The sequence below is a fragment of the Ambystoma mexicanum genome, chromosome 13 (genome assembly GCF_040938575.1).
Source record: "Ambystoma mexicanum isolate Mex_15411 chromosome 13, UKY_AmexF1_1, whole genome shotgun sequence".
In the NCBI taxonomy this organism is placed as follows: Eukaryota; Metazoa; Chordata; class Amphibia; order Caudata; family Ambystomatidae; genus Ambystoma; species Ambystoma mexicanum.
Window position 1 is genome coordinate 507,654,350 of NC_090938.1, and position 16,670 is coordinate 507,671,019.

The window sequence follows — 16,670 nt, forward strand, 5'->3', positions numbered from 1 at the left end:
GTGATATTGGACGTATATTTTTTCTATATAAAGCGCTTAAGTGTAAGTGCTATATAATAACACATTATTATCGTTTGGCCTTGGACGTCTGCTTGCATTCATAGTAATTTGGTAATATGGGCCTATACACACTGATCTTAATGATACATATCGCGATCCATTCTTGTATGAAATGTACATCACATTATAGTGATATCGTAACCATATTTTTCGTAGTGTACAATGCTATGTGATGCCACTTCCTGTTTTGTCAATGGGTGAAAGGTCGTGTTCCATCGCTTTCCGCGATATCACTTCAGGGTGGGGACAAAGGACATCACTTCCTGTGATGTCATCAGGGGGGTCAAGGGTCGTGTGATGTCACTTCCGCTACCCCAGGCATTTTGGTGAAATGACGTCCCTGAGAAATAGGTGCATTCTTTTCAGAAAATACACAAACAGCACCAGTTAGCGACCTACATCTTTTTCCATATGCTTTTAAAAAAAACATATATAACCATAATTACAAACAGGAACAAGAAAATGGTGCACAACAGCGTGACACTACCGCCCTCTGCACACTTTAGTGCTATAAATACAGCTAAATACACCATTTTAAAGACAGTTATATACAAAACATAGACTCTATAGTTCATAAACAAACGATGGAGGACCAACACCCTAGTTCAGAATATAAACTTCGCTATATAGTAATCGCTAAGGGGTGCACGGGACGGAAGTGTCCTGTTCTAGGACACCATTTGCTTGTTCTAGTATTTACGCGACTCCGTTTCAGGGTTGTGGTACATCACACACACCCAAGCTTCCGTATGATCTTTAAGAAAGATTTTTGGATTTACTGTGTGAATATTTGGGGTGTACTGTTACATATAATCATAATTACAAACAGGCCCGCACTCCATCTGACAGCGGAGTCGTTGGGCGCAATGCTCTGTGACTGGGTTTCCTGCGTCACTGGCACAGATACACTCTAACATTTTCTAACCGGAAGCCCGCCCTGAGCTCCAGCACATTCCCAAATACAGCGCCACAGCGCCTCAGAACAAAGAGACGGTCCGGGGACGCTGCTCTTGTCTAGCAGCACTAAGAAAACAATCCTTTTTTGGACTCCGAGCGCTCTTTTTGGCTCACGCTGTTGCTGCCTTTGCCACTTGACATACTTTTATGAAATCCAGTCGCAGGGGATACGGAATATGAGCCAGATACGATTTGGAACTCCGCTCTGAGAGCCTACTTTATTTAGCTCTGCCGTCTGAGTTACAACATGAATCTCAAGGCTGTTCTCGTGCTTTTTGCCCTGGCTTTGGCCACAATCATAGCTCTGGTCTGCGTGCTTTTGTCTGGGGCGGCCAAGGCTAAAAACTGCAGTGCGCAAAGCCAGGATAACTTGGAGAAAGACCCTACTGGCCAACCGCAAAGTCATGTGTTCTCTGACCTCAGCCCTATGGAATTATCTCAGGTGGTGCAGTACCTAAAGGAGAACCTTGGCGTGGACTTGGTTGATGCGGCCGAAGCAAGCCCTTCCGATAATTGTATTTACTTCTTGGATGTCCAGTATCCCAAAAAGCAAGAAGCCCTGAATTACTTGGACAAAAGTGGACCCAGGCCAAAGAGGGAGGCACTAGCAGTGGTTTTTTTCGGCAACCAGCAAGTGCCCAATATCACAGAGTACGTAGTAGGACCTCTGCCTGCCCCAACGTACCACTTGGATATCACGCTGCAGAAGCACAAAAGTCAGCACGCCTACTCCCGCAGATCGGTGATCGGGAATGAGTACATTGAGATGTACTCATTCGTCTACCAAAAAGAGTTTAGGAAGGCGCCAACTTTCATGACAGAGACTTTTGGCTATGACGGTACAAACTTTGGCGCCCTGGCCATAGTCTCCCCAGGTTTACAGTCTGGGGACCGCAGCACGTGGTTAGTCCTGTTCCAGAATGTGAGCGGCAGTGCGTTTTTCCTGCATCCCGTGGGTTTGGAAGTCCTGGTGGACCACAAGAGTCTAGATATCTCCAAGTGGAGGGTGTTGAAAGTATTTTACAGGGGTGAGTACTTCAATGATATGCATCAGCTAGAGGAGGAGTACAAGGCGGGCAAAGTAAGCGTGGTAAGAATGCGGCATCTACCTGCAGAGGACATTGCTTCCATGAAGCCAAGGAGACTTGGCACAGCCAACACACCCTTCCAGTATGAACCTACAGGCCCCCGCTACAGTGTCAAAGACAACCAAGTGACCTTCATGTCATGGAGATTCGCATTTGGGAAAAGTGTCAACTCAGGATTGCGGCTTTTCGATGTAAGGTTTAATGGGGATAGGATTGCCTATGAACTGAGCTCTCAGGAGGCCATTTCAATATATGGTTCCAACGCGCCTGGCGGCATGGCAACCAGGTACATAGACAGCAGTTATGGCATTGGAAGAACGTCTCATGAGCTGGTCAGGGGGGTGGACTGCCCCTATTTTGCTACCTACGTCGACACACACCATTTGATTGATTCCCAGACTCCCGAAACGGTCAAAAACTCAATATGCATTTTTGAGCAAAACTCTGGTAGTCCTTTGAGACGGCACTATTCCAACTTGCACTCCATGTACTACGGTGGACTACCTAGTACCATTCTCGTCATCAGGGCCATCTCCACACTCATTAACTATGACTACGTTTGGGACTTCATCTTTTACCAAAATGGAGCGATCGAAGCCAAAATCTCTGCCACAGGCTACATCAGTTCTTCCTTCCTCTACGGCGATGGTCTAGATTTTGGATCTAGAGTCGGAGAACACACCTTGGGAACACTCCACAGCCATTTTATCAACTATAAAGTAGATTTGGATGTTGGAGGTATGTTCATATCTGGTTTAACATGTTCTCTTTTCTTCTGGTTGCAAATGACGACGAGTTTCAGTTTTGATCTGGAAATTTGGCCGTGGGAAATGCTGTGGGCTATGACATTGTTTGAACAATTCAATTTCACGGTACAGTCATGATTTGAAAGTATTCTGCAAGTTCTGATCATTTCCCTTTCTGGTCTACTCAGAGTACATCAGGTGATGAATGGTCCGTCCAATGTTCGGCTTTTGTCAGCATTGCGTATCCTCTTGTAACACCATTCTGCAGAGTGTTCACCATGATCCACTGATTTGACCCGGGTTTGATTTAATTCCCAGAGGTTTGATCATTGATGGTGTACCACCTACTGAACCCACTGAACCGTTTGGGATAGTTCCAGATGATCCAAAATGAGACTCTGTTCATGTTTTGACCTCCCCCACTTCTGTGGTATATTGCAGCAGGCCGGTTTTACCAAAGCCAAGTTTCCCAGCCTGGCTTTGTCACTGTGGGAATACCTCATTGTCTCCTGCCTCCCCCTTCGCTCCCCCTCTTGTATCCAAGAGATCAGGGCACCCCCCAACCCCCCAGCTCCAAGGTACTCCTGTCCAACATGTTGCCCGCTCCAAATAGGATACAGGGAACACCTCTGCAACCCTCAGTCCACCCCGACATGTACCCTGCCATGTCCCACCCCTTCCTTCAAACCTGGTCCCCCTGATCACCTCTTCCTGTTCCGTGCTGCAGCCAATTCCTTTTCCTGCACAGTGCATGCACGATTGGTGCATGCTGTAATCCTGCCATGCCACCATTCGGCAAAGGCGGCCTGCTGTGGATGTGTTTATGCCAAAGTGGTGCTATCTGCATAGTCAATCATTATTTCTACTCTGCTAGTCATCTCCACTGGCGTCGCCAGGAATCAAATTTAGGAGGGGCACAGAGGGGGCCAAAGACAAAAGTAGGGGGGGCACAGACAAATGTAGGGGGAGAACATGGTCACTGCTCATCTTAGGTGGGGGGGCACAAGGGGGGGGACAGGGTTTCACAGGGGGGGCCCTGCCCCCCCCAGCCCCCCTCCTAGCGACGCCACTGGTCATCTCTATGGTATACACTGAACCTGTGCTCTGTGGCTGCAGAGTTGATCACACTGTTCAAATATCTAAGAGCAGGTTGAGGCGTTGCTAAATGGTGGCGCAGGGAGGGCTTTAGCCTCTGGTCTTTTGGTTGTAGCCCCAGATAGAAGCTCAGGAGCTTAAATCAAAAGGCTAGCTAGCCCCGAGTCCCGACGTCCTGGCATTAGCGTAGCCGCAGATCATTTCCAGACCTAGCAACACCCCTGACTGAGCAGGGCAGGCTTTGCCAACTTGGTTACCTTTTCACCCGGGTTCTGCTTACATTGTGGTAACATTATCAAAGGGTTATTTTTATTGTCCAGCTTTCGGCGCAGAGTTGATGCTACTTGCAGAATTTGCAAAGAGGTTCATGCCATTAACACAACTAATGATGTTTTGTGCCATTCTGAGCAGATCATTAACAGTGCTTTGCATGTTTATGGGGGCCATTTGTGGAAATGGGCAGACTGTATAGGTGCGGCCGGACTATGTAGGACTCCCTTGGCCCCTGATACGGAAGCAGGGCCCAAACTCTAGTTTGTGTGTGAGTGTGGATAACTTACCTGTGTGGTCAGATTACCAGACTTACATCAAGAAAAAACAATGACTTGTCTTTGGTGTTGGAGTGGAGAGCAGCAGGAAGCAGGTCAACACTGTGTTGGATGGCAGATCCAACACAAAGTGTTGGATTAGCCAAGGGTGGTAAATGAGGAAAAGCCAGGATATTCACAATTGTTCCTTCACACAAATTCCCATCACAAAGTACCATCATATCCCACCACCTTCTCCAAGCCGTACAGGGGTCGCCCATCATGAAAATGGCAAGAAAAACAAGGGTTGGCTCTGCCAACAGGTTGGGCATTTGTGTGAGCAAGGGAAAGGGACTTGCCAGGCACAGCCGTTGTGGTATTAACAGGCCATTGATGGTAGCAGGTGAGAAAATGGCGCAAGTACCTGTGCATTTAATAGCAGTGCCTGGCAAATTCCCAATAGATACACACAAGCCAAAACTGTTGGCCTTGTTAATGCTTGTTTTTAACAGGACTTCAGTGAAGAATGTGTATGGTGCTACAGCACGAGTGAATGAAGGCAGACCTGGTTAAGACATTTTTCTTACACAAGTAGTGGGTTTACAACTCCAATTTAGTCATTAGCTCTTAGAAGACTGCTTTGAAGAAACACTGGCCGGCAGTTCAAGGGCAACGTTGTATGGTAATTCTTGATTAAAGCGAGCTCAAAGAGTGCCCATGAGGAGGTGTTTTGGGCAGGGAGTGGCGGGAACTGGGTGGGATAGTGCATAGGGAATATTGTGGCCATGGGCAATCAGTGGGTGGGCAAATAACCAAACCACACCTACAAGCTGTGTGTCCCGCCTCATATGCCATCTCTCCCGATCCGTACTGTAATGCAATAGTTTCAAACTAAAGAGGGTAGGTAGCAATGTGTGGAACTGATGGCCTGAATTGATCTGCCAGTATCTATGAAGAGACGGATAGGCAGTAGGAAGCGTTACTGAGAATAGGGTTGCAGGGGGCTGCTGAGTACATGAGTCCCTGTTGGTGGTATGATGGGCTGCTGGTTGGGAGGGAGTGCTTCTGGCACCAGGTGTGTGGAGGGCTGTCTGGAAGGGAGTATTATTGGCAGCAGGTATATCGGTGCCGCTGTGTGGAATCATGTGTCACTATCAATGGGTACGTTGGGGGCTTCTTGGTGGAAGGATGTATTTCAGTCACTAAGCATGGAGGCAGCTTATGGTTGTGTGGGAGTGCTGCTGGGACTGAGTGTGTGGAGGCCTGAGTCGGAGTGGGAGTGCCGTTGGCAGTAGGTTTGGAGTGATGGAAAGGAATGATGCAGGCAGTTGGCACATAGGAGGCAGCCGGGAGGAAAACACTATAGTTTGTTTTTTTATTTGTAGTGCGCACCAGACCCAAGGGTATCAGGGCATTGGGTACGAAGGGATCAGAGTGATTATGATTATAATTGTTCTTTTATGACGTGCTTAATACCAGAGATTGGTGTCTAAACGCGGGATCGAGATTTGAAACTGTGCTGTGCTGCATTGTCTTGCTTCCAAGACAAATGCGTTGCCCCAGAGCTATCCCCCTAAGCATTATTGCTCAGAGTAGCCTTTTGCATACCTGTCAACTCACCCGCTTTCCGCTGGTGGCACACTGCGATAGAGTTAGTTGTCTCACCCGCCAATCCCCTTGCCAGCCAGTACGTGTCAATGGAGGGGACACCCGCAAAATGAAATCATCTGGTTTCACCTGCATTTTCCTTCCTTCTTTTTATTCCTTATTTTCATTTTCATAAACATACAGCAAATAATCCTTTATTAATTAATTCCTATGTAATTACAATATCTTAAATTCTATCTAATGCCTAAATCAATAAAAAACATTCTTCAACAAACAAGTTATTCCTCCAGCCTATCTTACCACAATTATTATAACCAAAAATCCCCCCCTCCCCCGAATCACCTTACCCACCCTAAATCTTTAGTAGCAGAATGAACAGGGCTAATAAAAATCCAGGAATTTCCCCCCAAATCTTTAAAAATTAAACTAGCTTTTTTTTCTCGACCATCTATTACTTTTTCCATCTCTGCCAATTTCAACATTTCATCTGTCCAAACCCCCACCTCTGGTGACAACCTTGTCTTCCAATGTCTCTGTATCAGTTTCTTTGCAACAAAAGCCCCTCTAAATAACCATTTCTGTTGTGAAGTACATAGATCCTCCAGGAGTTCATCATCCCCTAAAATCAAGGTACTGAAATTATAATCTAAGACTTGACCTAACACATTCCCAAAGATTTCACTGATTTTCCTCAGAGAAATCACTCACTCGCACACACTCCCAAAGCATGCGTTCCAATGTTCCACTCCTATGAACACATCCCCAACAGTCATTCATATCCAACAGTCCTTTCTTTTGTAGTCGTTCAGGAGTCCAATACACTCTATGCAGAATTTTTATCTGACGTGATCTCTCACCCAAACTGATTGAACACAGGCAAACAATCTTGCACATAGTCTCCCATCGCTCTCTCGTAATCTCACACTGTAATCTCCTGCTTCAATCATCCAACAATGATCCGCTGCTCTTCGATCTAGAAACAATCAGCTTATAATATCTACTTGCAAATCCACCTCCACCTTGCTTATTACTAATGAATAAGGCTACGAAATCCGTACCCTTCTCAGAATCTACTTCACCAATAACTTTTTTTAATATCCTGTAATCAATCGTAATGAAATTTTGTATTTCCCACCTGTCCTTCACTTCATTTACGGTTAGCCAATTTCCATCCTGTCTCAGATCCCCAACCCAATTAATTCCACCCAAAAACCAATCCGGCCAAAAACTGTTTTTCCTTTTTCCTTTGTTTTTGGGTTGTACCATATAGAGGTGTCCAGGCTCTTAAATGCGTTCTCCCCTAATAGATTCAGCAGCTCCTTCCATGAATTCCTCAGAAATTGAGTGGTGGGGTTTACCTTACTTCCAGGTCTGGATGTAGTAGACAGAATTGCCCTTGGCGTCAGCGGTCCTAGTAGACAAGCTTCTGCCTTGGCCCACTCATTCGGTTCCTTCTGCATTTTCCCTCCTAGAGGTTGACAGGCATGCATTTGGCTGCAGCCAGTTGTCAGGGAGATGTGCTGGTTATAGGAGTAGGTAAAAGCAGTCTGTATGGCTGTCAGAAACTGTTGCTGCTAGTAAGAAAGGGAGTAGCCTAAGGGAGAAATCTGGCGGGGACCAAGCAGGAATGCTGTAGTGTGTGGAAAAGCCGGGCAAACAAATAGATGGTTCAAAAACCTATGTTCAACAGGTAGAGACTCTTTCCTGAGAGCCTACCCGGCTACTGTTCTAAGGGCATAGGTGTGTCCAGGGAGTGGCCTGGGCTGGCACGTGCTACACCTAGAATCTGATTGGCCACCCCAGGTGCCACCCCATTATCCTAGACTATGATCATGAAACTTTAAACACAGGAATTTAAGACACCAAAGCTATTAATTAAAGTAGATATGGGTAGTGGAGTAAAAGAATGCTAATCAGAGGTGTGTGTGTGCGAGTGTGTGCGCTCGTACTTCATGCCACCCCTGCATAACTCAGTGCCCCCCTTGGGCCACCCCAGTCAAAAGAGTCTAGGCATGCCATTGGCTAAGGATCTTCTGAATCTCTGGGCAAATCCGCCGAGCTTCCTTTGGTGGTTTCCTTTTCAAAACACTAGCCGCCCCCAGAAGTCAACTCCCCTCCCTACCACGCAGAGTTGATTTAGAACTCCTCCCATTCCCATAGGCTGGACAGTCATCTTCGCAAACCCACATCACAGGCTTGTCCCAAAACCTGGTGCCCTTGCAGCTTTCATCGTGCTTCGCTAACCTTTTCATCAATGCCTGTCACCGCTAGTGTGAAGCAAACCATCCAAAATGAATATCACAGTACATGGTCACCATGCTTTGACAGCCCTTCAACTACACATCCTGGTCTCTTGACCCTAACGATGTCACTACATGTGATATCTGGCACACGTTCTTAGTCCTACCTCTCATAATAATCCTTGGCTTTGACTTTTTTCACATCTACCCTCATTCTTAAGGCATCTCTCTCCAGTGGCAGGTACCCAATCCCTTTGCCTTCTTCTAGCAGTTACTTTTGCCTTGCTTTACCACCTATGCTACTCAAAAAGGGAAAACAAGGAAATACTCTGGTGCACCCAAAGAACGTTTTTTACAGAAACACAGTCCTTCAGAATTCTACTGAGCCATTGGCCAGCCATTGATATACCATTACAGGGAAGTGTTTGAGATCATCCTCTTTCAAAATCCTGCACTTTGTTTTGGTCAAACCATCATAGCTCCATTATATGCTATCACATTTTCTGGAATCCTTTTCCTGGAGAATGTGTCTTTCATGTATGTTATCATCTTTAACATGCAAAAATCTAACTTGGAGCCAATAAAAGATTTCCTCTATCATAAAAACAGCAAACCGTGTTTTGCAAATTCCAAAATTTTACATTTGCTTTTTTGTTTAGTCAATGTTGCTACCTGTTTCTAGGCACAGCAGGTGGGTTACTACCTGAAACCCTGAGTTATCTCTTCGATCCCAGTTAATACTATCTCCTCAACTTGGCAGTGGGGGCCAGCATGTATGGGCTCTTGGGCGCCGCTCTCTTGTCTGAGTTGCAGGCAGCACAGTCATATTATTTGCATGGGGGTCTGTGCTGCCTGCCACTAAGCATGGGCACGTACCCCTGCGTCATTTTTAAAGATATATTCACATGGGCTCCACAAAATGCACCAAGCCCAATAATGAGAGGCCAGTGGGTTGTAGAAAGGTCTACCCCACCACCTTTCTTAATTGCACTACTAGAATAGGAATGCGTTGACTGACAAGAAAGGAGTCCTCCTCTCCACTCACATCCACGTGTTCTGCGAGTGGCAGGCCTCCGGCCGGTGTCATGGACAGTGGCATTGTGTTGAAGGTGCGAGGCAAGTGAAAATGTGTTGTGTATGTTGTGTAATTTGTCCGTATGTATGCGTGCATGCAAGTGGCATGTCTGAGTGCGTGTGTGGAAATGTGTGAATGTTTGTTTTTATGTATGGGTGAATAATTGCTGTATGAATGCGCGGGTGAATTAGACAGTTCTGTGAAAGTGTGAATGTGCGGGTAAATGAGACTGTATGTTGTGTAATGATTGAATGCCTATGTGAATAAGTATGTGTTGTGTGAATGATTGAATGCCGGGTGAATCAGAGACTTTATGTTATGTAAATGTGTGAATGCCTGGGTCAATGAGAGAGTATATATTGTATGAATGATTGAATGCCGGGTGAATGAGAGACTGTATGTTGTGTGAATGTATGAATCCCTGGGTGAACGAGACAGTGTATGTTGTGTGAATGTATGAATGCCTGGGTCAATGGGAGAGTGTATGTTGTGTGAATGTATGAATGCATGGGCGAATGAGAGAGTGTTTGTTATGTGAATGAGAGCATGTGTGTGCCTGCCCTGTACAGAGTGTATGAAGGGGAGTGGGCCTCTATTGGGGGTGGGTGGTTGCTACTGGCAGCTTTGACATTAATACTGGGCATCAACGGTACAACGAACATGATGAGTGCTATAACATAGCTAGGCTATTGAGGCGTTCACACAATCCGTTTGGCTGTGGGTGATAAGCACAGAAGAATTTGTGTTGGATGCCCAGCAACGTTGTGATATGCTTGAATATCTTGTTGGCGAAGTGAGGGCAATTGTCAGCCTGCAGAACCTCAGACACTCCCCATTGTGGGAACACTTCCCAGACCAGACATTTTGCTGCTTGGAGGGCTTGAGGATAAGAACAGGGACCTGCCCCAATCCACCAAGAGAATGGGCATGCAACCACTATCATGTAGCGGTATCCTTGCCATACTTGGATCATGTCAACATAGTCAACATGGAGGTGTTGAAATGGACCAACTGGGTCCATCCTCCCTGAGTCTCATCACTGCCGTCCCTGTATGTCTGACCTCATATGTCTGGTCAATTGTTGATGAACCTTCAAAGTAAACCACGTCTCCCCCCTCAAGTGCATCCTCCTGTACCTTGTGAGTGTTACTAAATCCCTGTATGTTCTCAGTGCAGTAATGTGCATAGTCACCTTCTTGTAAGACGTCAGCGATAAAGGTCATCGTACTGACAAGTCTGCACCTCACTAACTTGAGTCAACGGTTTGATAGTAGCACCCCGTACTCTGATGCTCTTGTCAGTGTGCTCTTAGGTCTTTCCAGTATTGCAAAGAGGGCATGCTCCATGTAAAGAGTGGTGCTGCACCTCATTGTAATACTCGCTAACTTGTCCACTGCGAATGCGGCTGCAGCTAAAGCTTGTTCGCACAGATAATGTCCTCTCATTACAGGGTCTAACTTCCCACTGTAGTATGCTAGTGGCTTGGGCCCCAAGCTTGTCTTCTGGGTCAGTACTGCTGTCATCAATACCCCATCGGAGTGTGAGAACAAAAATAATTCCTTTATATAGTCTGGGATCCCTAACAGTGGAGCTGTGCACATCGCTTCCTTCAGCTCATTGAATGCCTCTGTCATTTCTGTTGTCATTCGTATTATATCAGCCCCTTTTTGTGCTTCCTTCAGAGCACTCATCAGAGGCCCGGTGTAAGTGCTGTAGTCAAAGACCCATGCCCTACAGTAATTGAATAACCCTAAAAACTGTCCATCTCTCTGGCTGTTATGGATTTTGCTGTCCTATATATTGCCTCCGCCCTTTCTGGAGTCACCTGTTGACCATTTTGGGAGATCATATGTCCAATGTATAGCACTTCCTATTGACAGTACTGTAGTTTGGCCTTTTCCACCACCTTGTATTCCTTGTCAGCTAACACTGTCAGCATGTGCACTGAGCCTTTTCTACATTGTTCTTCAGTTGTGCTACAAATCAATATGTCATCTACGTACTGTATGACCGTGCTCACCACCTGTATGTTGCCTAGATCCACCTGGAGGACCCTATTGAATATGGAGGGTGACTCACAGTACCCTTGAGGAAGTCTTGTATGTTTCTATACAGAAAGGAAGTCAAGTCTTGAGTCTGGGTGTAGTGGTATAGAGAAGAACGCATTCTTCAAGTCTATGACCTGAAACAGGCAGCTTATGCTGGAATGTTGCACAAAATTGTCACAGGATTTGGAACTAAAGGATATTCTGCTTCTACAATATGATTAAGAGGGTGCAAGATGTGAGCTTAACGGCACCCTTGTTTCCGGACCGGCAAAGCTCTAATGAGGCCCATTGATCGGGTAGAAGTGCCTCGCAACTCTTCTGTTTTCCGGTAATGCCGTTTTCCTGCCAAATTTCCCTTAAACCTCTTGCTGTAGAAATGTTCCAGTGCCAGAACCGCCCAGAGTGGTTGGTGAAGTAGGTTATACCTCAGAGCTTCTCCCCCGTTAGAGACTTTCCCCTATCACTTCTCTGCCCTACCCTGTATTCCTGGCGGCGAGACAGCATGGATCAGGAAAAGGAGTCCCCTTTTATCCAGCAAGCATGGAAGGCGGTAAACCATTAAGTCTACACTGTGACAGGTTGCAATACCAATAACTCTTGGTCCAAGGGAGGGACTAGTTTCAAGTCCAGAAACAAAATTTAAAGCATAGAAAAATCAATTTAACAGCCTCGCTTGAAGCGTTAGGCGAGCATGTGCATTGATTCACTGAGTCGCCTGCATTCTGGGTGTTTTTTTGTTGCCCTGAACTACTTACATATTTGGGGAGATTCAATCGGAAAAGTTCTTGGTCACCCAATGGTAGAAATTAGAGCACTGCAAATGAGGGCAGGGTCCTTCTATCTCTCATAGGGCTTGATAACATGCTCCACTTTTCTACTTGTGCTTAGCCGGCCCCTGCTGGGTAGTGGGAGATCTGAACTATAATAATAATAATAATAATTCTTCTTATTATTTTTCTATTTAAAGGTAGTTTAAACTATTATTTAAATGCTGGGTGGGGGGGAGTGGCTTGTGGGAGAAGAGGGGAATATAGTGGTGATTTTAGGAGCTACAGGGGGCTATGTTTCTCCCCCCAAAAAAGATCCACAAATATTCGTGGGAAGCAGTACTTTTAGCTCTGTGTCCCGCACATATTTGTGGGGCACGTTTGTGGAAGATCGTCTGCCTTTACTTGCTTGTGATGTACCTGAGTGTGGGGGCTGTCCTGGTGTTATATTCTTGGGGGCAAGGGGGGCAAGCAGGGCAAAATAATTTTTGGTTGCTTTCTTAGTCCAGTTTCCTTTTCAACCACATCTTTCCCTTTTCAACCCCTCTAAGATAGGTTGTGTGATTGGGAGCATAGCATGGGCCAGACTATCCTTGGCTGTCCCCTTCACTCTAGCTGGACATCCAATTATGCGTATGAACCCCATCTTCTTGGTGTTTTTTCACCAGGTGTTAGATGTCTGGGTGAGGAACCTCTGCACTAGAGGCCTTAGTTACTGGCAGCGGGGCTCAGTGGATTTTGTGTCCTTCATCACTGGGTTTAGACCTCTGGCTGGGGGACAAGGGCAAAAGGCATATATGTTTATTAGAAGAGTCTTAAAGGATGACATGACAGATGATCTGCATTGAGTGGATCATACCCCAGATTGCAAGGGTTGGCACACTGCAGACTGTATATCCTATGCAGGGACGTAGGCAGGAAGGGCAGAAAAGGGAGAGCTTGGGAAGATCATTTTACCCCACTGTTGTTGTGAGGAAACCAGATTTAGGAGGACTGCCCATGTTGGCTGAGGGTGAAGAACCCATGCTGTCTGTTGGGAACTGCTGGTAAGGAGAGGGGGTGTTGTGAGTGTCTAGGCTTCGGTTTATCTCGCATTAATCGAGCACATTTGGTGAAGGAATATCTCCTGCACCCTGCCCAACCACCACAACATCTGCATGCCTTACGACATAGGAGGGGATCGGTGGCGACATGTGGCGTCTTTGGTGCAAACAGACAAAATGTTCTAGTTCAGTTGGTGGAGGTTTCTTGATCATATTTAAAATCATGCTTGCACTTTTAGTTTTTTTGGAAAGATTTGGAAGGCGTCAGCCCTGTTGGATATTGAGGCGTCGGGTGTGTACAAAGACCTATACTGTGCCAAGGAATGTGCGGTTCTAATTAAATGTAAGTCAGACCTGGATATGGTTCATATGCTGCATAGAAGGTCGTCTGTGCCATAAGGGTCAGAGCGGTGCAACGGGTACATCATAAAAAGGCTCTCTTAATTCATTTGATTGCATTTCTCAGTTATCCCTACATTTTTGGGGTTTTGTGTCTGGAGAGACAGAATTTGGACCTCTCGTTAGTAATTATGGGTCAGTTTTTTAGGGCAATTTCTTTCCTTAGGTGGATATAAAACTCCGTGGATTTTGGGAATCGAAAACAAGACTAGTTGTGTGGCTTCAGCTACACCCTTATTCAGAGGCTATTGCAAGCCAGTATAATTGGTACGTGGATATTATTTCAGGAACCCATTCTGTCTCTCCTAATTGGGAGTTGGATGGGGGAGTTGGATGGTGCAATTAAGTCTTGGGCCGTATTTATCCAGTTGACCTCCTATCAATAATTTCTACTGGATCCAGTTGGAAGCATATGGGCTTTTGGCCATCTCTAGGATTGCAAGGGAGATATCCTAATTGAGTCTAGTGGCATCTTCGAGCTGGTTGTGTCTTTATGTGTCTACTTGTTCCAGTTTGCATTGTTATCAAACAGGTATGAATCCATATGCTGTAACTGGATCCAGTACAGATTATCTTTCACTGGTCAACTGAAATCTCCCAAATATTGTATTGGCTTCCATACCAGCTTGGACTGCTGATTCTCCCAGTCACATTATAAATTGATGTGATAGCCTGAGCTGTATCCCACCAATGGATGTGCTCTGGCTGTTTGGACATTAAGACATCCTCCCCCCACTCATAAATCACATCCATCAATTTGAACCGTGAAGAAAAAATCAATTGCCCTGTGCTTCAGTGGAGAGGGTACTGAATACTATAGTATTTTTTGTGTTTGTTATACTTATTGAACTGGAAAGCAAGCACTTCCATCACAAACACCGCACCCGAGGACGACAAAAGAGCTGTCCGTTTCCTGGGTGCTTTACATCAGGTCACATTAATAATTGAGCAGGTTAGGTAGTGGTCTACGTGGTGGAGGGGGACAAGCCCATTGATAATATACACTGACAACATACCTTTTGTAGATTATATGGATCCAGATTTTATTTGCAATGTACACACTTATTTGCATTTGAGTGCAATGCAGGGGGAGGGGCGGGCAGATCGATTTGAATACCCCTCCACCCACTCCCGCGATATAACAGTGTTCCTCTGTTCCGTTGATGTAGAAAAGGAAGTTTTGTAAGTGGGAGGCTAGCAGCCGGGCTGTGGAAAGAAAGCACTAAAGTCACTGTCTCAGATGATGTGGTCCCCACTCCTCACTATCCTGCCTCTTCTGAAGTGCACACAAAACATCTCATATACTTAAATGCTAAGGATCTCTGTATGATGGGGGCATGGCATGCATATGCGAGTGTTATCACACAGCTCTAAAGACCTTGACGAATATGGTTCCACAAGGAAATAGCCCTTATGGAGAGGGAGTGAGAGCACCAAGATAGACATAGGACTACAGTTTCAGGGGACATAAGCACAAAAGAAGGACTTAACATACGAATAAGACTCCATCGAAACCATGGTCCTACTTGTACATTTGTGGCTTTTCCCGGCGCAATGCGCGGGGTGTATTGCAGGCACAGAGCTCTCATTGAAATAGAATCCATGAATAAAGGGGAGGATATGAGCGAGGCACAGTGGGAGAACGGTGGTGGTGCGATTTTGGGATTTGTTAATCGGTTCCTGGCAAAAACTGGGACGGTAGCCACCACCCCTCAAATCCTGGGATGAGTTTTTAAACAAATACCCAGATATTCCTGGCAAAACCATGATGTCTGGTCACCCTAGAGAGAGGGAGAGAGAAAGAGCAAGAGACAGAGCACACACTTGAGAGGGAGAAAGAAAGAAAAGGGAGACGGTGGACAGAGTGATGGAGCACCCACACAGACAGATCAGGCAGAGAGCACAGGGAGGCAGAAGCACAATCTCAACAAACAGAGCGGACAGATTTTATAGGGAGCAACAGTACAGCGAGACAGAGTACATGTAAGGCCAGAGCACACATTAAGGCAAAGAGCATAGACAGACATAGCACACCGAGACACAAAGCGCACGGAGAGATGGCACAAAGAGAGACAGAGCGCACCGAGAGGCAAAGAAGACAGCGAGAGGCGGAATGCAAAGAGTCAGAGCACACTAAAATAGCACTAGTTTAGCATGTGTTAATTTGAAAAGCAACTATACTGCGTTTATCACCACCATAGAGGTCTTACACTGCTGAAGATTGTCCGTAAAGGTGGCATATTGTGCCCACACTGGGGTGAACCAGACCCTTGGTCTGTGGAAGAAATAGAAAGAATGAGCAGAAGTGCGAGAAAAGGAGAGGACAGAGAAGGACAGCGGCGGACAAATGATAAGAGACAATCGAGTTGTAAGAGAGGGGGTATGGCTTTAACAGTGGGGGAATGCGTGTGTAATCATTGCTGATGGATCACCGCAGAGGCTCGGGAGGATAGCTCAGGGGCAACATGCTCGCCTTGGAAGCAAGACAACGTGGAGCAACACAGGTTCGATCCCTGGGTACGTGCTTAGAAACCTCTGGGTATTAAGCGCTTTATAAATAACCAATCATAAGAGAGACAGGCGATAAAACCACGTATTCAGAGTATTCAGGTGGTGGATACTAGTGCACTGTTCAGTGCTGCGAGGGATTGTGTGATGGACGCTGGATGTGCTCAAGCGTGTCCTTGAAGTAAGGAGGCAGATACGGGTTAGGACATATCCCCCTTTTCTCCCCAGCCACAACTAGTATAGAACTTAAATACAGGGGGCCTGATTACTCAAAAAGTACTGCCTGTGGGCAATTGCCACCACACTAGCTACCCACGGGTTTTCGGGCGCCCTATAAATAAACAAACAAACAAACTAAGGTTACCGCTCCACAGGCCATTACTGACAGCCGTAATGAAATCACACATGACCGCTGATGATATGACATTACCATTGGGTATAAATACCAATCCGGGAATATAGTGCAGTGTTCAATGCAGTTGATGGAACACATATTTCAATGCTTTTCC

General features: G+C 46.0%; 1 protein-coding gene across 1 annotated transcript in view; it reads left to right on the top strand.

The window, feature by feature from the left end:
• The first annotated feature begins 1,022 nt into the window (after positions 1 to 1,022).
• Positions 1,023 to 16,670, top strand: part of LOC138521389 (amine oxidase [copper-containing] 3-like) — a 104,875-nt gene continuing 89,227 nt past the window's right edge. Inside the window, exon 1 of the mRNA XM_069634178.1 lies at positions 1,023 to 2,843. Within this exon, the coding sequence (XP_069490279.1) occupies positions 1,265 to 2,843 (1,579 nt within the window). The 5' untranslated portion in view covers positions 1,023 to 1,264. The remainder of the gene's footprint in view (positions 2,844 to 16,670) is intronic.